General features: G+C 38.8%; 1 protein-coding gene across 2 annotated transcripts in view; it reads right to left on the bottom strand.

The window, feature by feature from the left end:
* spen (spen family transcriptional repressor) overlaps positions 1-17,318 on the bottom strand; it is a 28,392-nt gene extending 11,074 nt beyond the window's left edge. For both annotated transcript variants that reach the window (XM_059332331.1, XM_059332332.1), the window contains exons 1-10: positions 16,906-17,318; positions 13,800-14,120; positions 5,590-6,204; positions 1,599-1,756; positions 1,213-1,413; positions 971-1,122; positions 749-874; positions 474-587; positions 273-386; positions 77-177 (exon numbers count right to left, since the gene is read on the bottom strand). In XM_059332331.1, the coding sequence (XP_059188314.1) occupies positions 77-177; positions 273-386; positions 474-587; positions 749-874; positions 971-1,122; positions 1,213-1,413; positions 1,599-1,756; positions 5,590-6,204; positions 13,800-14,120; positions 16,906-16,988 (1,985 nt within the window). In that variant the 5' untranslated portion in view covers positions 16,989-17,318. The remainder of the gene's footprint in view (positions 1-76; positions 178-272; positions 387-473; positions 588-748; positions 875-970; positions 1,123-1,212; positions 1,414-1,598; positions 1,757-5,589; positions 6,205-13,799; positions 14,121-16,905) is intronic.
* Positions 17,319-21,280: the final 3,962 nt, after the last annotated feature.

Genomic DNA, 21,280 nt, shown 5'->3' with positions numbered 1-21,280 from the left:
ACAAGCTTTAATATCCTCATACTTTGACATTATACAGTATTGAGGCAAATTTTTTTCTTAAGGAAATTAAACACACCGTCTTTCAGAGAGAATGTCGTAAAAGTCTCGGATATCCTGGCCAGATGCCTGCATCGAACGATAGAAAGCCATTTGACTTTCCTGGTTGGCAAAGTCCACCTAAAGAAAGAAAGTGGAAGAGTAAGTTGCAATTTTTTACAGCATGTCAGGCACTGAACACAAAACATTTCACAGCAAAGCTTTGTTTCACTTACCTTAATCTTACTGCCCCCTATCTTCCACCCTTTCGTGTCTTTGACAGCAGCTTGTGCATATTCAATGTTGTTATACAGGATAAGGGCCATTCCTTTCATTCTGTCAAACACAACCTGAGGAAGACAGAGGAAAATAAGAGCTCCACACTGCCAGAAAGTAAACAATGGAAAATTGAGAGAGAGGGGAATAGACAGACTTACCTTGACAACATGTCCATAGCGGCAGAAATGACGAGTAAGAAACTGCTCAGTTGTGTTTGATGCCAATCCATCCAACCAAACACACGTTGTAGGCATACTCTTTCCAAAGCCCAGCTGAAAAAGGAAGGATAAAATGTCAGACTGCAACTGTTTTATCCAACATAAAGAACCGTTTGTACAAACCATGCTTATAAATAATACTAGTATGGTTGTGAAAGATGAGAATGTGGTAGTAAATGCAAGATTTAAAATTAAATTAACTTGATCATCCTCACCTTTAGTCGATTGTTACCAAGGTACTCCCCATCCATCTTCTTTATGGCCTTACAGACACTGGCGATGTCGCAGTATTGCAGAAAGGCGTACTGTGGGGCTCCATTCACCTTCTTAATGTCAATATCCTTTGCAGAACAATAAATACAGAAGTATGCTGTCAGTTACCGTGGTCCCATTTAACTGTGTTGCATGTTAACTGTTGCATGAAAGCATTAACCTACCACTATTTCTCCAAAGCGTTGAAAAATGTTAAGCAGGTCATGGTACGTGGTGGTCTTCTCCAGGTTTCCAATAAATAATGTACGCGTGGCCTTCGGATGAAACTCGTCTATCCTCTCATCCAGCGGCCGAAACTCATTCTCACTTTCCGTCTCTGAAAAATACATTAAGTGCTCTTTGGAATCTTGTGCATTTTTTCTTGTTTCATGTTTGTGCTGCAATATAGTTAAAGATCAGAACTTACCAGGGCCACTCCAGGCTGTGACTTCAATTTGCATGCCAAAAAAAAGCTTCCCCTTTGATGCTCCTAGTGCCTTTTCTTGGTCCTCTTGCTGGCGGAAAAAGACAAGCCCATAGCGCTCCTCTGAAGCTCCGTGGATTTGAACAGAAGTGACCTTTCCATGTTTCTTAAATTCATGGAACAAACCATCCTTCAGGCTCGTATCTGTAGTAAACCGATGAAATGTTTTATTATATATATTTTAAAGTAACATAATAATGTATTGGTAATGCTTTTTCTTTATCAAATGTGTGGATATTTGAGGGATGGACAGAAAGTCAAAGCACTACTATTTCTGCACAAAAAAAGCTCTTTGTAGTTGCACTCTGCAGGAGCACCTCACAACTAACCTGTAGAGCGCACAGGGAGATTTTGGACCTTGATGCCAAAGCTTTTACGTGGTTCATCCTTGTCAAGGGAGGATAAAGGAAGTGCTGAGGGTGCAGGAACAGCAGCAGACTGCACTGAACGTGCCGGGGAGTCATCACTTGAACTACTGCTAGAATCACTGTAGCAAGAGAGGAACATGGACTTAGTAAGAGACTGTGAAAGCTTGCAACAGCATCTGTGTTTTTTGATGTCTGATCAAAATGTGATCATATTTTTTTCATTTTCAATTTCAGACAGAATCTACTCAAGTTTTTACCTCAATAAAATCCTAAATTGCTAATAGACACATACTGTATACACATTTATCATTTTCAGTGCAATGCTGTCATTGCTAAATGCTCTGTCTATAAGAAATAATACATAGATTATATTTATATGTATATACATTATAATTCAACAACAAGAACTGCAGTTTAAATGTGCAAAAGAAATGACAAAATGTGTTTTCTCTGTCCAATCTGCAGGGCACGGAAGTGGGATTATAATACAAATTGTATTGAAAAGACAATATTATGCGCACATTTCAGATTTAATATACGTACATAGTGATGCTTTTGCAAATAAAAAGCTTATGCAATGCACTGCGAATGTCTTTCTACCGTTGAAAAAACACAAATTCTCTCAGCTGAGGAGGAGGAAAACACCCTCTTTCTCTCCAGTTTATACACCGCATCTGGTTATCAGTAGTAGCAGCAAATTCACGGCTGCCTCATGCACCTTTTTTTCTCTAACCATTCCCATGCCTGCCTCAGCTTTCTAGGCCCTCTGCTGTTTGTTTCCTTCTCACTTTCTCCTCCTGTGCTCAGACACTCCCGGAAGTGCTGCTGACGGAGCCTGGCCTGTGGGAGTGGGCAGGCAGCCAGCACTGGCCAGAAATTTCCAGTTCCAACTGGATCTCACGGAGGGGGGGAGCCATTACACATACACAGAGGTAGGCAGTGAGAAAAATATACCAGCCGTCTCCTGAAATTCCCCCCATAGCACTACCTCATCAGACCACATGTGTCGCTGCATGTCGTTTAGAGCTGAGGACTCTGCCTTGTCCAAAGGTGATGCAGTTATCCAATAATAAACAACTGGAGAGAATTTATGTCGTGGACTATATCCCATGGGGAGACATGTTTTAAAACTGCAGACCTTATTTTCTCAGTTGATCATCCCAACCTTTTGTTCTTTATGCATTCCTTGTATAATTGCTACTCAACAATCATCTAATAAAAAGCAATACAAGAACAAGGATGAATATATAACATATCAATAGATAACAGATCAAATAGATATTAGATCAAATTCAAGCCGAGGTCAGATTCACTGGCACAACACAACTGACAGCCACTGTTTGTGATGGGCATGTGGACTTTGATTTAATCCAAAGTATGAACAGTGGTAATAAACCAATTTATTTTAACAACCCAAAACATGGTGTCACAGCAGCAACATGCAGCAAAGGTCATTTTACAGACTTTGACTCCTGCCATCAAAAGCAAGCCGACAACCTTGTGAAAACAGATTTGTGATTTAAAAAAACTTACCAATGATCAGACAAAAATGGATAACGTAGAAATGTGCACACGTAACACTGCTTCAAAGGATTATACATTTACAACTTGTGTTAAGCTTTTATATCAGAAATTATATAGCTGCTGACATCCCACATAATGGACCTTGTAAGGGATGTTGTTTTTCAAGGTTACGCTACTACCCATATGGATTGCTTTAAATCCTGGTGGGGGGGAAAGGGCTTGTAATTAGGGCTGGGCGATATGGTGGTATATACCAATTGGCAGAGATTTGGCAAAACCGTCTCTACCAAGGTAGCAATTAGAGGTGTGAATCAGCAGAGGCCCCTACGATACGATTTTATCCCGATACTTGAGTCACGGTACGATATTAATGTGATTTTAAGCATTTTGCGATATGGTGAGTATTGTGATACAATATATAGTATACTGTTCAACTGCATTTTGTGTCCCCAAAATTAAATTAAATCAAGAATTGTTTTGTCAAATAAGAGTAAATTCTCAGTGTATTCATCTCACTTAAGTCTTTTTATTTCTCCAAACTTTCAACTTTAAGCTTAACTGCTCTGCACATAAAAAGATCGTAACTTTGCAGTGTTATTTCAACAACTTCCCACCAGGATATCCTGACACATGATTCCTTAGATCTTCTAGTTCATATCATACCAGTATCACCAGCATATTCCTCAAAGGGAGCCTGCAATGGCCTCGGAAAACCTGGCAAACATACTGCCAGCCCACCGGCTGTCAGACGCTAAATATCGATACTTGGCGGCCATGAATCGATACAATATTGCCACGTAAAAATATCGCAATACTATGCTGTATCGACCCCCCCCCCCCCTTTTTTGATTAACACCTATAGAAGTTAAAAAAAAAGAAAATAATCAGATTTAATGTACAGTATGGTTATCTTCAAACATTTCTTAATTGAATTCATAGATTCAATTACCAATTGATATATACAGTTACCATGATATAAAATGATATATTCTATGACACAAGATATTGGCCAAATTGCTCACCCCTACTTGTAATATTCCCTGTAATGGTGCCTAATAGTTATTCTAACATGCAGATACTTGTATGCACTTTGTGTTTGGATGGAACATGAAGGCATGTTCACATGATGGAAATAGTAAAAACAAGTCTGTCGTTGCAGTACTTATATAATATTATTTTGATCATCATCGAATTTAAAAAATGATACATTATCTGCTGAGTAAACAGATATACTGACACAGTATTAGGAGAAATGATGTTTGAAACAGTTAATGTTATAAACCACAGCATCTGCACTGACGGATGTTGAGCAACAAAGTGTTCCTAATGCTAACCAGTGAAAGAAACTGAATGCATATGCAAGTCTTTGCTTGTTGGCAAAACTGTGGTTTTGAATTGAAAACTGTTGCAAAATTTAACACAGGTCACACAATAGCATTGTGATGAAAATGACTATTATTATTATTATTAGTGTTAATAGTATACACAGACTGACTGAAAATAAAAATTAGAAATCAATATCGATACAGCGGTCCTCATTTGGGAAAAGCTTTTAAAATGTTTTTATTAAGCCACATTTAGAAGGTTTTTAAAAGTTTGACTGTAAGTGAGGGACATTGTTCACGTGATTATCATGCTTTAAAAAATGATCTTGACATGAACACGTTTTAAGAAGAGGTGTGAATCAGCAGAGGCCCCAAGATACGATTTTATTCAGATACTTGAGTCACGATACGATATCATTGCGATTTTAAGTATTTTGCGATATGGTGAGTATTGCGATACAATATATTGCATTTTAACTGTTTAACTGCATTTTGTGTCCACAAAATTCAATTCAATCAGGAATTGTTTTGTCAAATAAGAGAAAATTCTCAGTCTGTTCATCTCACTTCAGTCTTTTTATTTCTCCACAATGAGAGTCAAATCCACAGACTGACCAACAAAGTATTCAGTCAAACTGAACTGAACCGATATCAAACATGTATGGACGACAACAGTTGCAGCATTTTCTTAAACTTTCATCAACTTTAAGCTTCACTGCTCTGAATTTTTTTTTTAACAAAACATAAAAAATAGCCTACCTTTCCAGCATATCTTCCCAACAAGATATCACATAGCATGGCGCCTATAAATTCCTTAGATCTTGTAGTTTGATACCAGTATCTCCAGTATATTCCGAAAAGTGAGCCCGATACGGACATGAATCGATATAATATTGCCACGCAAAATATCGCGATACAATGCTGTAACGATTTTTTCCCCCCCATCTCTAGTTTTTAGTGTACAAAAAATAATTTGAAGCAGCATTCAGAGTGCAGATTTCTTTCCTGATATACTCTCTCCAGCTCTTAATAAGACTGGTATGCACACAAGGTAAAACACAACAGCTGTGCACAAGCGAAGAAATGTTGACAGCTTCACTCACCTGCCACTCGTGCTGCTGCTGGTACTGCTGACCGAGTCCGAACTGGACGAGCGGCTGTGGGAGCCTGACCCACTGTGGGAGCGTGGAGGACGGGTGGCCTGACTTGCCAGTCTCTGAGGAGAGGGATTTCGCGAATGTGTCGAGTGCGGAGACCGGCTGCGACTGTGGCGGTACGACCGATCCCCGCGTCGACCCCTGTCCTCCCTGTAAAGGTCCCTGTGAACCACGCTGGCCAAAGTAAAGGGTTCCCTGGCACGAGACTCATAGCGAGGCTCTGGCGTCTCAAAGCGACACGGGCTCCTACTGTGGGATCGGTAGAAGCCGACCCCGCTGGATGTAGATCCTCCGCTTCCTCCTGTCGTGGCCGCCGCTGATGCGCCCGTTCCCGTGTTTCCGGCGACCGCGCTAACGATAGTTCCACTGACTCCCGACGACACCGTTGTACCACTTCCGCTGGAGGTGCCAGACCCGCTCCCAGCTGTGCTTAGAGTCCTCTCTCTTGCTTCACGATAATAGTCTGTGTCGTAGTGCCGCTGGCGCTCAAAACTGCTACCAGGACGCTCGTGATGTCCGTAGGCACTGTGATCGTACGCCCGATCCCGACTCTCAGCCGTCCTAACAAACAGGAAGAGAGAACATCACGTTACAGTTGCATCCGAGACATTTTTAGGAAGCTGCTAGCATCAGACATTGGGCAAGGAAAATTATCAGGTGTCTCTGGTGGGTTTTTTTTACTTAGACACGTGGGAAGACAGGGCACTAAAGTGTTTGACGAAGGGTCGCATTTAAAGAGAATATTCTTTCACAGCTTTCAAATTGAACTACAAGGGGATTTAAATGAACTGGTTGAGAGCATTTCCAAACTGTTTATGACATAGAGATAAAATGTATCAGATCCTTCTACCATCAGATTTATTTCTACAACAAAGATGCTGTTAGGTGACTGCCTTTCATGCACAAGCTTATTTTGTGTAAAACTGATTTTCTTTGAATGAAGACGTGTCATCATTCAGTAGTTTCTCAGTTCCAGCATCAAAGAGGTACACAACTGGTATACCCTACTATAAAAAAAAAAAAAAGCAACACACTTTTTTTCAAATAGAATCAGGACGGGACAACCAGAAGAGATTTTTTTTTAAGCAGCAAGGCATGCATTCAGTGTTTAATAGAACAGAAATCTGCAGCTTATTTCAAAGTATAAGAGGGGTATAAAAGATTGCACAAACATTTTTTATAATAAAAATAAATTGCATGTGAGATTTATGCCTTTAGAGACTTTCAAGTCTTTTGAGGCGTTTTATCGTTTATCTGAGCAGCTTTGTAGAAGGTTTTTGGAGTTGACTTATGACCAGGCTTTTGATTATAATGCGACACAATTTGACACTACTTGTTCTTCTGAAAAAAAAAAAAAAGGTATTCAAAGGATCTTTTATGAAGATGCACATTAGAAACGGTGCTAATAAGGACATTCTGTTCAGACCCGAACGTTTTGAATAAAGCAATCAGAATTTAATTTGGTAATACGACTGCTGTGTCATTACAGCAGTCATATTACCCGAGTCCCTGTAATGAGCGGGACAGGACAGCAATTACCACTGTTTGAATTCAGATCAAATTATTATAAGCAAATTAGCAGTGATGTTCCAACGCAAGGCCGAATATGGTTTAACAAAACAAACCCTCATTGTACTTTAAATAAGAGGGGGCTTTGTTTTATCCTTTGTTCAGTTTAAAACAAGAGGGTGGAAAGATATTAAGGCTCAAGATGGCGCCAAATTTAGATGGTAATAAACTGTCGAAATGCAGTAAAAAGATGCAGAATTATCCAGTACTAATGTGAATATTTATTATTTATTTTCTATGTATGACACTGCAGTAAATATATATATATATATATATATATATATATATATATATATATATATATATATATATTTACATAAACAATTTTTTAAAAAGGTGCCATCCAATCCTACCAAACTCCTATAGATGTAATTGTTTTGCTATGCAAAGAATAAAATTAATAAATTCAATATTAATTAAATTGAAATAAGTTTAAAAATGTATAATACAAATTACTTGATAAATGAAAATTAAATTAAATATGAATTAATAAATAGCTGACATAAATATGCCTCTATATATAATAATAGAAATCAAAATCTAAGGGTAATGTAGTTTTCAAACCAGAATACTGGTTGACAGAAACCAAATATTTCCTGCCAACGTCCAAAAAAAAAAAAAAAAAAAAATAGCATCATAACTAAAACTTCAACAAAATGATATGTTCCGATATTAATATGATAATATCAAGTTTGAAAAAAAAAAAAAAAAACGGCAGTAATCCAAACAAAGAAATCGTCCTTGGCGATAGTTGATGACGGCATCCAAATCTTTTGGATCTTTGATTGATTTTCGACCATCAGAGACGATTTGATTACATCTGTATAAAGACGTGTCTATGCAAATCTTTGCTCGCTGTGCTGCTGCATGCTGCTAAAGCGTCCACAGAAACAAAGTACAAATCAAAAGACATTTGGTTAGTATTTTCTTAATTACAGGGAAAATGAGGGCACAATGCCATTTTATTTTGCCATCGTTGACACATTTTGTATTTATTTCTGTTGGTTTTTTGTTGTATGATTTTCCAACTTTCCTGTGCTACATCTAAGAAGGTGAAGAGTGTTTTTTCTGGCACAGCTTCACAAGAATACTGCAGAATAAGAGTGGGCTGTAAATAAAGTTATTCTACTGTATATACTGTTTTTTAAATAAAGTTAGTGTTGTTCTACATGCAACCACGATTCTAAAAAAAAGTCAGGATTGACCAATTGTTTGATTGTCCAAATAAAACAGAATGCAATAATTTGCTCATCCTTTGTGCCATGTATTTAATTGAAAAAAGTACATGTTACTAGACGGTATATTTTATGGTCAAACATACGTAAATATATAATATTATATATAATATATATTTAGTAATATATGATCATGTTGTAGCTTCTGTTTAAATCACCATTTTTTAATTCAAACTACTACTCTTTTCCCCCTGTAATTTATATTTACACCTTTTGTTTCTGTTTTTGCTGCTGTGACAAGTGGATTTCCCCGTTGTGGGATCAATAAAGTATAATCTAATATAATCTAATACAGTCTAAATTCTGAATTTGATGCATTCTGGTTTTATTTATGTTTTACAAAAACTTCTTCGGAATCGAGGCCGTGCCACAAGTGTCCCTGAGCTCTTGTGCAACAACTTGTGCAATGCAGTGATTTCATTTGCAAAACCACTAACTGTTTTGGATGATAAAGGAAATTATGTATCAGTTGATAGGGGAACGGTCGTAAACATTTCAGTGAGCATCTCCAAAAACCCAAATACTGTTTTATGAATTTCTGCAGCCAAAACTGAGTTACTGAAATGAGCTGCCTGCATTCAGCCCGAGCCTCAGAAATCCAGTAATATTGGTTACACAAGGAGCCAACAGGAGGCTGCTGCTACCATTTCTCCCAAGATATATATTGCACAAGTGTCTTCCTCTGCAGAGCTGATGCCCTGTGATGTCCTGAATGGCATTTTGTTAAATGATCCATAAGATGAGCTTCTTAAAATGCCCAGCCTGACCTTTACAACTGACAGAAAATGTGTCGCTCATATTCACACCCCATACTGGAGAGGACTTTGATCGACGGCATTCAGTCCCAAAGGTTAACCCTTTGTGGCAAATAATAAACCGTTTAACCTGTTCCCCAACTGAATTTTTTTTTTATCCCCTTCAGAAATACAGTCATGGAAAAAAATATAAGACCACCTTTTTCTTCAATTTCTTGATCATTTTAATGCCTTGTATATAATATAACAAAAACATCTCATAAGAGTTTAATTTAAGAGCCGATATCTAGCCATTTTTCGTGGTTTTCTTGATAATAACCAAAATCATTTTCAAGAAAACCATGGCAAATGTCTAGACATCAGCTCTTAAATTAAACTCTTATGGTATTTTTTTTGTTGTTATCATAATATTTGTCCAAACAAATGTACCTTCTGAAACTGAAGAAAACAATGGTGGTCAATTCATTTTTTCCATGACTCTATATGATTTAAGTTGTTTTAAATTAAGCAATTAACAAATGACAATTCCTGACTGGATTTAAGGTTTTGCAGGTTAGTCACTGTGCAATTATGTGATACTAACGTATGTGAGACCGATCTGTAAATCTGTGTAAAACATTTGACATAAATAAAACCTATAGGCACTTATAGCTCCCCATTCATTAGCCCATAAATGGAAGTCTTTCATTTAGTCTTTCCAACAAAGGCTTTTTTTGCCATGGGGCACAAGAACAAAAGGCTGCACGGGATGCACACAGTCTCCTGGATGCTGAGGATAAATTGGCTGAGGAGACTCACACCATGTCTGTATTTCACTGCACTATACATAAAGTACAGCGGGTCAGGGGCAAATTCTGTTTCAGCTTATTTGATTTAATCATCTGTGTGCCGGATTCATGAATAACATCTATGGTATAACGATGTCTGCTGTGAAATTGATGGATTACCTTGACCCCTAGATGCTCTCGAAAATGCTAATTTGGTGGCGCAGGCTCGCTGTTCAATAGACAGCCTTCAATTTCACTTCAATTTCACTTTACACAAAAACAGGTTCTACATTATTCATGGAGCTTAAAAATAATTCAGTTAGACTTTTTTTTGGCAGAATTTCCATCAGTGTTTGAATATTAGTCTGCTCCGGTGCATGCTAAGCACATCGAACTGTTTTGGGGATTACGTGAATGGCATAATTAGAAGGATGCATTCCAGCAGCTTGCTAAAAAGGCATCTTATGTGGAGACTCGTGTCATGTGGGAGCTATACATGCATATCAATCCAATTCAAAATTTCTAAAATTATTTATCATTAAATATCCTTCAGCTGTGTGGTTTAGAGATGTCATTTTATATCATGATTTTAATGTATACTGTGATGCATTTTCTGGAGACTCCATTGAAAAGCTTTTAATAAAATAGCCAAATTAGAAGTTCCGTTTTTTGGTTTATCCAGTGAATTAAACACAAATTGAGGTAATCAATCAACCTGAAGCAACAATCCTATAAAGCCAGCGCTGCCGTGAATCAGTCCTGCTTATTGATTCGCCTACAACAGTCTACAATCAGAAATTAAAAAAGGAGGAGATACACCACGACAACAATCTCTCGCTGTTGGGAAATTTACACCATCACACGGCAATTATTGTTTTATTGGACAACCCTACATGGAGATGTTTAAATCCAGTCAGGGACTTTGGATGGATGTAATCTCTTTTATGGTCAACGCTAATGAGAGTGAAATTATACAAAAATAATCTTAAATGTGTGAAGGAATCAAATTTTGAATCTGCACTCTGTGACTGTGCTTATACAGTATTCTTATTCCACTGTTGAGGACATTTTTATAAAACTGCAGCTGCAAGGCAGGAACAAAAGACGCTGGGGCTGGAACTAATTATTATTTTCATTGTTGATGGGAATTATTGCTGGGTTTTATTTTTAATTACTCGGAAATCTATTCTATAAAATGCTTTTGTCACTGTTTTTTTGCCAGAGCTTAAAGGTGACATTTACATTTTTTCCCCCCAAACCTTCACCTCAGGATATTTAATTAAAAATTATATACAGGAGAAAAAGCTGAAAACCTTTAATCTTTTGACTTAAATCATTAATGCAAAACAAAATCCTCAATTCATTTTCTGCTGCTGATTATTTTCACAATAAAAGATACTGGCATATGAAAGACCTGAACTGACCTTGACCAGAGCATGAATTAAAAACATTCTAAAATGTTATTCTAATAGTTATTTTATTATATCTTACTTGTTTTTTTAGAGACATTAGGAAAATACACACTGCATGAATATATTTCTATTTTTTCTCTTTGAAATTGCATCCTTTATTTTCCTCATCTCTTTTTTTTTTTTTACTGTTTTTTTTAATCATCATTATTATTGTTGTAGTTGGCCGCCCCCCACTTTTCACTGCACATATTGTAAATATGACTATGTGACAAATATTTGGATATTCGGCAGCCTCAAGTGTTTTATTTTAAAGCTTACTTTGATCATTAGTCATGAATAAGAGCCGCATTATTAATCTATTCATCATAAAGAGGGCAGGGAAAGGGGGACAGGAGCTGAAGGTGGGGTCAGGTGAGAGGAAGAGAAAAGGAAAACAATACAAAGTAAGGTACAGATTTCTGCATATAGACACACAGGCAGTAACAGCAGTCTAAGTACCAGCTACTTCGGTTAGTGGGGGAAAATGGAGAGAGACAGGGGTTCAAACTAAGGGGGTTAGAGAGGACAGCTAAAATACACAGGGCAGGACATACCAACCTTTTGAGAGAGTGGTAACTTGACCTATAATTCCAAATACAATCTAGGGAGATAGAACTTTGTGAGCAGAAAAAATGGGCAAAAATGTTGAGTGGAGAGGGAAAAAAATTCAAAGGAAAAATTGTTCACATTAGAAAATGTAATCCTCATCTTCAGGGCAGGGGAACGTCGCGTTCTTAGTCCATTTTAATTAAAATGATGAAAACAAACTTGGCCTTGTACGGATCCGTTTGGTTTGGATGTTTTACATGCTGGAAAATGTCAATTTGAGTCTATATATCCATCCAAATGTGGGGGAGGGGGAAGAAAAAGAAAAATCAGTGTTGCACTTGTAAAATAAATATATGGTATCCAGGAGCCAGTCTTCAGGAATCAGTGCACCATTGACTCCCAGCAACAGCAATGATGGAAAAGTCTTGCATCTTGAATTTGTGATGTCCTGCACATTCCACGTTGGTCACATCGTGCAGACGTAGAATCGTCCAATTCCTCTGGTGGAGGGAGGGAAATCTGGCCACGACAGATTAGGAATAAAGTTCTATTAATTGGTAATCCAGGTTCTTGTTTGTAGCAGCACTGTATTCATTCCCAGGATGGAGAACATTCAGTTGGGAAGCTCGTGGATGTTCATGTCTGTTGTCTATAGCTCCTTTAAAAACGGATGAGCAGGCAAGCTGAGTCAATGAGAAATGCAGTTCTTGCATCTTTGCTCTCGGATTCTGCACGCGATTGTATCCAAGGTCAAGTTATAGTTCCACATTGAGGAAAGGAGCAGGTAATCCACAGACATGAGGCAGGTTATCTCCCAACAGCAGCTTACAGTCTCAATTTCCAGCATTCTTCTCAGAACTGTACGATCCAAACATAGTCCGTGTGGGTCCTCATTCAATTTGTGAGTCTTGGAAAGTGAAAAAAATAATCTCCACAAAAATAAGGCAGGAAAAAAGTCATTTGCTCACTTGTTTCTGTCGTCTCTACTGAGTTGGATCACCAGTAGAGGTCTCCCAGCACTCAAATTGTAATGCCCTGATTTTTTAGATAAAATCCCAAATAAAACAACAAAAAATAAAAGAACCAAGAAAGCAACCCATACCTTTAGCATGATAGCATATCCTTAAGGTGTCTGGCCCGTGTTAATCCAACAGAAAGGAATACATATCCTGTGTAGGTTATCCACGTGACTCCAGCCCGCGAGAGGAGCGAACACCTCCGTGAGGTGTGCACCATAATTGAAAACCAAATTAGACTAATCCAAACAATGGTGTCGTATACATATAATGTGTGCTCTTGGTTGTTTTGTTACGTGAGGAAAAAAGGGTGACATTAATCCACCGAGCAGGGCGTGTAACTCCAGATTAGGGGAATCCCAGGGATGGCCGCTGGACCACTCTCTCTTTTTCTCTCTCTCCCTCTTTCTCTCTCTCTCTCTCTCTCTCTCTCTCTCTCTTTCCCCAGCAATCTCCAATAATCCTGGGAATTTTTTTACGATATCCAATCTTTGCCCCGTATTTTCCGCAAATGATATATCCCCCTCACAGAGATGTTTATGATCACAGAATAATCCCCCAACAGATTAAACTACTGCCTATTCCTTTAAGAAACACTTTACTTGTGGAATTTTTCTGTCTACCTGCAAGTATGAATCCAGGAGCCACGCTCTTAGGATTTTAGAGGGCATCCCTGCAAGATTTAATTCTTGTGCATGAATTATTTCCCTCCCCCCTCCTAGACAAGTAAATGAATAGATGGTGGGAAGATGCTTGGAGGTAAGGTGCATACCAGAAGGTTCCCCCTGCCTTCAGAGAAACTTTGTCCACTTACCCGTCTAGTCTGCGTTCATAGCGTCCATCTCTGCTGTGGAGCGACGTGGGGGGCCCATACACGGTCCCCCCTGCCGCCCTTGTGAACCCTGATACCTCCCGTCCACGGGAGCCTAAGGACAGACTATCGTCCAGCCCCCTGGCGGCACTAGGAATTGTGCCTGGTTCATTGTAATCAGTGCGTAGGTCTCTGTCCCCCATCTTATTGATAGCATTGTGAGCCTTCTGAGCACTTTTAATGTCCACAAAATCCACAAAGGCTGCGACTCCACCTTCTGACCCCCGCTTGGGCAGGACCTTGACACTCTCCACACGTCCATATCTATAGAGGAAACAATGGGAAAAACAAGGTGATCACGAGGCGTTCAATAGCCTACAATTTATTGCACCAGTGTTTCTAAACAGCGTTCACTTTTAATTCTTAGAGAAACTACTGCAGTTTCCCAAAAGATGACCTTTAAAAGAAATAAATAAAATTATACTGCTGAATTTAATTATGTCAGTGTGTGTGTGTGTGTGTGGGGGGGGGGGGGGGGGGGGGGTGTAGGAGGTAAGGTGGCTTTGCTACTGTTATTTTCTGCTCCATGGTACTTTCTTACAAGGCAACAGTAACCCAGCAACTGGACTTGAAGCCTTGGCACATTGCATGTTAATAAATGCATATATTTTCTAACATTAGCATGTTGTCTAGGGGAGGAGGGTGCGCTCATAAGATTAGAGCTGCTGGAGAGCACACAGATGAGGCTTGGGCAGCATAAAAGAGACGTGACATTTCCTGATTCGCTGTGTGTGGGTTAAAAAAAAAAATCTAAATGCATTATGCATATCATGTATATGGCTTCTTCTGTTTTATTATCAGCAAAGCAATGTGGGTGCAATTTTACCTTTATAACATTATACCCCCTTTTTTCCCCCTAAACTAAAAAAATATAATATATAAAAGGAGATTTTATGGATGAACATGAAGGTGAGCATCCCATTGTTTCCTTAACAGGACAACATATGGTAAGTGATGGTTTGAATGATGAGAATTGGGGGGGAAATGCAAGTCCAGGCTGGGGTTACAAATCCTGCTATCATCTTTGTGCGTTCAGTTTCCCCCCACAAGAATCTTTCGGCAGTGTATTCTCGCTGTCCGACAGAGACAGTAGGGTGCCCATAAATTTATTGGCATGCCAGTTCCCAACATTGAACAGCCTTCGACGCCATTTTAGAAAAGCTGTTCACACTGCTTACTCATTCTGCCGTCCCCCATCTTCAATGACTTCTATCACACATTGGGCTGTCATGCACCTGCATACTCGGACTACCTCTGGCTGGGTTAACGCTGGAGCTGAGGCAGCATGCTGAATAAAACCGCTCGCCGACACAGTTTCCCCTCCGCTATTGCAACAACATGCTGCCAGTCACCATCCCCCCCCACCCCAAACATAACGTTACGCGCATCATAGCACGGGCTTATGTAAATAAAACGACATATAGGTATAGAGCCCATTATTGTGCACGGCTGCATGAATCAGACACGAACCATATTTGTAGTTCACGCGCTGCATCCGTCTACCGTAAATAATAGGAGTAAGCGCGTGCAAAGCAAATTCAATAACGTCGGTTTATATATTTTTTTATATACAGCCGTGTGTTGGGGGTATGCTGTGGGACAAACGGTTTGAATCTTGTTAAACAGACATGTATGATTTATGTTGGTAATTTATCGGCTTTCCACCGATACGGCGACGCCTACACAGTAAAGAACACAGCGTTGCTCATATAGGTAGACTGTGGTGTTTTTCAGCAGTCTGGTCTCCAGCACATATGGACGGAGAGGCGGGCTGCTATTTCCTTGACAGCCGAGAAGAGAGAGGCGAGAGCGCGCAGACAACCGTGATAGCCCCACACACACACACACACACACACACACACAAAATCATATTTACATTTTTCCTCCCTCCGAGCAAGACAACAAAGAGCCGAAAGCCCCATAAATGGTGCATGGGGTTGATCTGCTCCAATAGCCCGGGCAAAGAAAAAGGCACAAGTGGAGCTCAATCAGAATATTGTAATTAAAATATCGATATGTTGTCTGATTTTCCCTTAAATCCGATCACGCTGCAGGGCTGTGCAAGTCAGCAGCTGGGGGTGGGGGGGAGCAACGCGGTAATAATGAAGCAAAGATAACCATTTATGTGTTCGCACAAAGTAAACACAAGTAGCCTACTATAACGTTACAATGTTGCACATCAGTTGAGACAGAGCAGCCTGTTCAATCACAGCCAGTTTGCAACAATGTTGCAGCGTGAATGTCGCGTCACCTTTTAGCTTTCACTGACTTGTGTAACACCGAGAAGGGGTAAAAAAAAAAAAATCCAGTTGCAACAGCTACAGTGCACTCTGATAGATAGGTACATAGTATGCTAATTAAGCAGACTTTGTGCACAGGTCTGGTTGGAAGCAGTGACCTGACAAACTCACAAGAGAGTCAAGTGAAACACCGGGTCCCTGATTTGCTCAAGGCACTAGAAAACACACGGCGATAGACTTCATCCTGTCTGCCAAAGATGCAGACTGTGAAAATGCATGGCTCGTTACAATGCTAGCAGCTCGCCAGGTAGGCTGAAGTTTGTTTACACTGACAGTGTGCAGTTAGCGTTACAGAAAAAATGTGTTTTCTTTACGCTTACCAGGTGGAAAAGGGGGGCTTCTTTAAAGTCAAACGGTTACCTGGTGTGAACGAACACACCACACAAAATGAAAAAGCCGAGTAAAGTTATCACCTAGCCCTCAAGTTAGTAACCGTATCAAAATGGCAAAACCATATGTCCGCTAGCTGGGTGGCTGAAACGTGCTAGCCGCTTTCTTTTTTGTATTTCAGCTGAAATGCAGCATAATGTTATTGCTTATGGAGAGCTGACAGCACAGTTGGCAAATGTGACTTTGCTACAGGGGGAACCTCCTGCTTCATCCCGACTTCACTAAAAATGTGACAGAGATGTGGGAGAGATGCTGGCCGTGCACTCGTCGTTACGTTAGCTACAATACACACGCACACACACACACACACACACACACACACACACACACACACGTCGCTCATTAGTGTATCTACTCACCGCTTGAAGTGCTCAATGATTTTCTCTTCTCGCACATTTTCGGGTAAATTTCCCACCCATAAATGTCTGGTTTCCCGGACCATACTGTGTGCTCCTGCTCCCCTATCATACAGATGAGTTTGCTATGTCAGTTTCTCCCCGTGCAAAATAGAAAAGGTTTGCAAAATAAACGCCGGACGAGAAAAAAAATACTCGGCGCAAATCATTGACTGGTCGTTGTGACCCAATGTAAACCATTAGGTTGGATCCCCGCACGCTGTTTGATACTCTTCACTGTTAAAGCGCGATCTTGCACCTCATGAACGCGCTCCGGACTGTTCCCGTGACTAGGCGCGTCCCTGACACCATGCGACCTTTGGGTGTCGAAAGAAAGCATGTAGCTTCCTAAAAAGATGCAGCAACTTCGCTTGTAATGAGAGGCACACCGCGCAGGCGTGGCTTTGTGTGTGAACTTCTTTTTTTCTCCCCGATGAGATAGTCTTCCGCCCGTGCGCATGCGTGAGAAAACCCCTGGCTGGTTGAATGAAGGTGCTTTGACATCTGAGAAGCTATTTGACTCACAGGAGGATCCCATCAGTGATCGGTGGGTATGGCAAGGTGAGGCACTTTGCATACAGTAACACAAAATAAATTGATATTTTTAGAATGTTTTGGTCTTATAATAAGCTGCATTTTTATTTTTATCAATGCAGAGAAATGACAACACTGCACATTTATCAAGTGAGTCATAGGCCCACATTGAAAAAAAGGTAGCAGAGGGAGCTTTCATGATCGCTCCATCTTGGCTGATAGTTTGATGAGGTATGTCAATCATTTATAGCTGCCCAAATGCTAATTACAGGATGTAAATGGTGCTCCAGCCTGCTGTGAACCTGAACTGACGACACCGTTTGAAAAATGGATGCATGGACTAATGATGTATTAGTCACCACTAATTGCTTTATTTGTCCTCACAACTTAGGTTAACATTACCTCAGTAAAACAGTATTGCATGCCGGGGTTTAGTCATACAGGAGGGTTTGTTGAGTTGACTGCCCTCCATTTAAACAAGTCTAAAAAAGGTGAAAGATTTTGACACATAAAGCATGTAAATTAAATGAGGGGCCGCATGGGCCATAATTCATTCTTCCCTCTCACATACACAAAAAAATAACTCTCACATACACAATTTTACCTCTCACATACACAAAAGATGTGTGTATGTGAGAGATAAAATTGTGGATGTGAGAGGTGAAATTGTGTGTGAGAGGTAAGAATGAATTATGGTCCATACGGCCCCTCATACAAAATTTCTACAACTTGCCTATTGACGTTTGTAAACACATCATTCAACGTTGACCTTCCTCCCCCACCCATTGTGATGCTGGCCAGCAGGGAAATCCAACCCTAGATTTTTGTCCGCTTGGCATTTCACCTTGCCATATTTACATTTTGTTCAGCGAAGTGTCTCCCATTTCTTACTTTTTTTTAGTTCATGCTTATCATCTTAACAGAACCCAGCAAAATAGTAAGAAAAGAGAAGATACAGGCAGAGGGCTGCAGGGTCACAGCCACACACTTCTAGTGTGTCATAAAATGATTAAGTGGAATTATCTTTATAAATTCTGAATGTTGATGATTAGAACATTTGAGGCTGTGATCAGCTCCACTGAAACAATATGCTGCTGTGACTTAAGTTAAGATCTGTGTAGACCCCATTAAAGTTCAATCTGTCAATTATTGCTCTGAGGTTAAAGAGCAGCTCCTTCTGTAAATCAAAAAAAAACAGAATAGATTACTTAACAAAATCTTTATCTCTATGTTTCATTATCATTAGTTCTTAGTACTTTTATACCTGTAGAATTAATTAAAAACAAGCCGAAGGAAAAGCAGTGTTCAGAGTGTTGGGAAATCTATAAAGCGTTTTTCTTCAGCTTGTCACCTGTTAATAACAAGCCAATTTTCACAGTCTGTACACAAAAATAATGACGAAAGCCATAATATTTGGCCTTAAAATAGTGTAATTAGTGGCTTCTGTATAACCATCACTATTTCATCAATTAAACACAGGACTGCTGAACACATTAGTACAATAAACAGTAGGGCATACTTTCCATTTCCAACTAAATCATCAGGGTTAAAAAGATATTCTCAAAAAATAAGGTGTGGCAGCAAATTATCCCTTCATGTTGACTTGATATATTTTGAAGGAGGACATCTAATATTCTTGAGTAATGCATTGTTAGATCTGACGAAACAGATACCGCAAATGAAAAAGAAAATGCATTAGAAGGAGAACAAGGCAACAGACATGACACAATAAAGTTTTTTTTAAAAACACTGTACTTATAATAAGTTTAATTATTTGTCTGATTCAGTGGTGGAAAGTCACTAAGTACATTTACTCAAGTACTGGACTGAAGTATAATTTAGAGGTTTCATGAACTTCACTTGGGTGTTTCCATTTTATGTAACTTTGTACTTCTACTCCACTACATTTAGCTGCCAGCTTTAGTTATTTTTCAGGCCGAGATTTAACATAAAAAATTAATTAATTAAATTAATTTTAAGTGATTTTTAAATTAAACCTCATAACAGTATATTAAGTAGTTAAAATGAACCCTATCTTGATAAAAATTAAATTGTGCATCATAATATTAATCCAATAATATATTTAGAATATATATAACATCTGAGTCGGTTCATTCTGCATAAAGAGTACTTTTACTTTTGATACTTTAAGTACATTTTGATGCTAATACTTTTGTACTTTTACTTCTGAATGTTTTGAATTCAGGAGTTATACTAGTGGAGTAATTTCACAGTGTGGTATTAGTACTTTTACTTAAGTAAAGAATCTGAATACCACCACTGGTCTGATTCTGTTTTACACTTTTTATTCACACTTTAACCTGCAGTTCATCGGGAGGAAAATAAAGCTTCAACCAATTTACTGTGACTACTATATCGCTAGTGGTGGGATACAAAATGGTGTGAAGGCTGGTACATGAAAAACTTTGACCAGGTCTGAGCTCTGTGTTGAGCTAATCAGTAACACGAGCAATCACGCCCATGTCCAAAGGTTCAAGAGACGAGTGGTGATAAACACTGATGAGGGGTAAATAAAAGCAGAATCATTTTTTTAATGTGTTTTTCCATACCTGTTTATGTGCCAGTTGCTTAAAAACAGTGGTGGAAGAAGTACAGCTGATAGCAGAGTATTAGAGCCAAAAATGCACATAAATCACCAAAATCAAAAGTACTCATTATGCAGAATTTCAGAGTAATGTTATTTTATATTATTATTGGATTATAATTATTGTATGTACCTTGCAGCTGGTAAAGTGGGATGTCATATACTACTTATACTGCTGTGTATATCTCTGCATATATTTAAATATATTTATTCATTGATGTTCATAGTACTACATGCAAAAACTTATTTAACATGCTGAAATATGTTTTCTCCAATGTACAATATCTGTAAAATGCAAATTACTCTCAGGAAAACAAACATAAAAAATATATATATTAATAAAAAAATGCCAAATAGCAGAAATGTATGTATAGTGTATAGAATGCGTGTGTGTGTATATATATATATATATATATATATATATATGTGTGTGTGTGTGTGTGTGTGTGTGTGTGTGTGTGTGTGTGTGTTATTTTTTGTATTCTTTATTCTGTCTTCCATATATATGTGTCTGTATCTTGAGCTGCTGTGACAACTAAATTTAATGTTGATATTATTGGATTGTAATTATTGTATGTATGTTGTTATGTCGCAGCTGGTAAAGGTGAAGTTCATTTTAATTAGTTTGTATACTACTTAATCTACTGTTTGTTAATATAGAATATATTTTTGATTGATTGTCAAGTAAGTGTAGTGGAGTAAAAAGCAAAATACTCTCTCTGCAATATATTAATATTATATAAATAGGCTATAAAAAAGTAGGCTACAAGTACCTAAAGCGTACAGTAAGTACAGTACTTGTACTCCAGCACTGCTTCAAAGTAAATCTGGGGGGTCAACCTCTGTAAATGAAAAGGTGGATGACTGAAGTTTCAGTTTATTTACTCCTCTGTACATTTTCCCAATCGTACTGGAGCAGAATGTAATGTTTAGTTCATAGGAAACGCTTATTGGATAAAGGTTTGGTTAAGAAAAGCTCTGTTACTATACCACAGCATTATTCTGCTTTTGTTACTATATTAAGCATGCACATTAAAGGCAGAAGTGCGCTTGCGTTGAAATGCGGTAACAGGGGACACACGCACAGCTGGTTTGCGCATGCGTCAAGCGTGCCTATCAGATGAGAACAGAAAAGTCTGGAAATCTTCTCCTGAGGAGGTGACAACAAGTACTCAGTCATTTCAATGGGCATTTTCGCCA

Source organism: Centropristis striata, chromosome 5 (assembly GCF_030273125.1).
Source record: "Centropristis striata isolate RG_2023a ecotype Rhode Island chromosome 5, C.striata_1.0, whole genome shotgun sequence".
NCBI classification, from domain to species: domain Eukaryota; kingdom Metazoa; phylum Chordata; class Actinopteri; order Perciformes; family Serranidae; genus Centropristis; species Centropristis striata.
The sequence above is the reverse complement of the archived record's forward strand: the minus strand, read 5'-3'. Positions and strand labels throughout refer to the sequence as shown.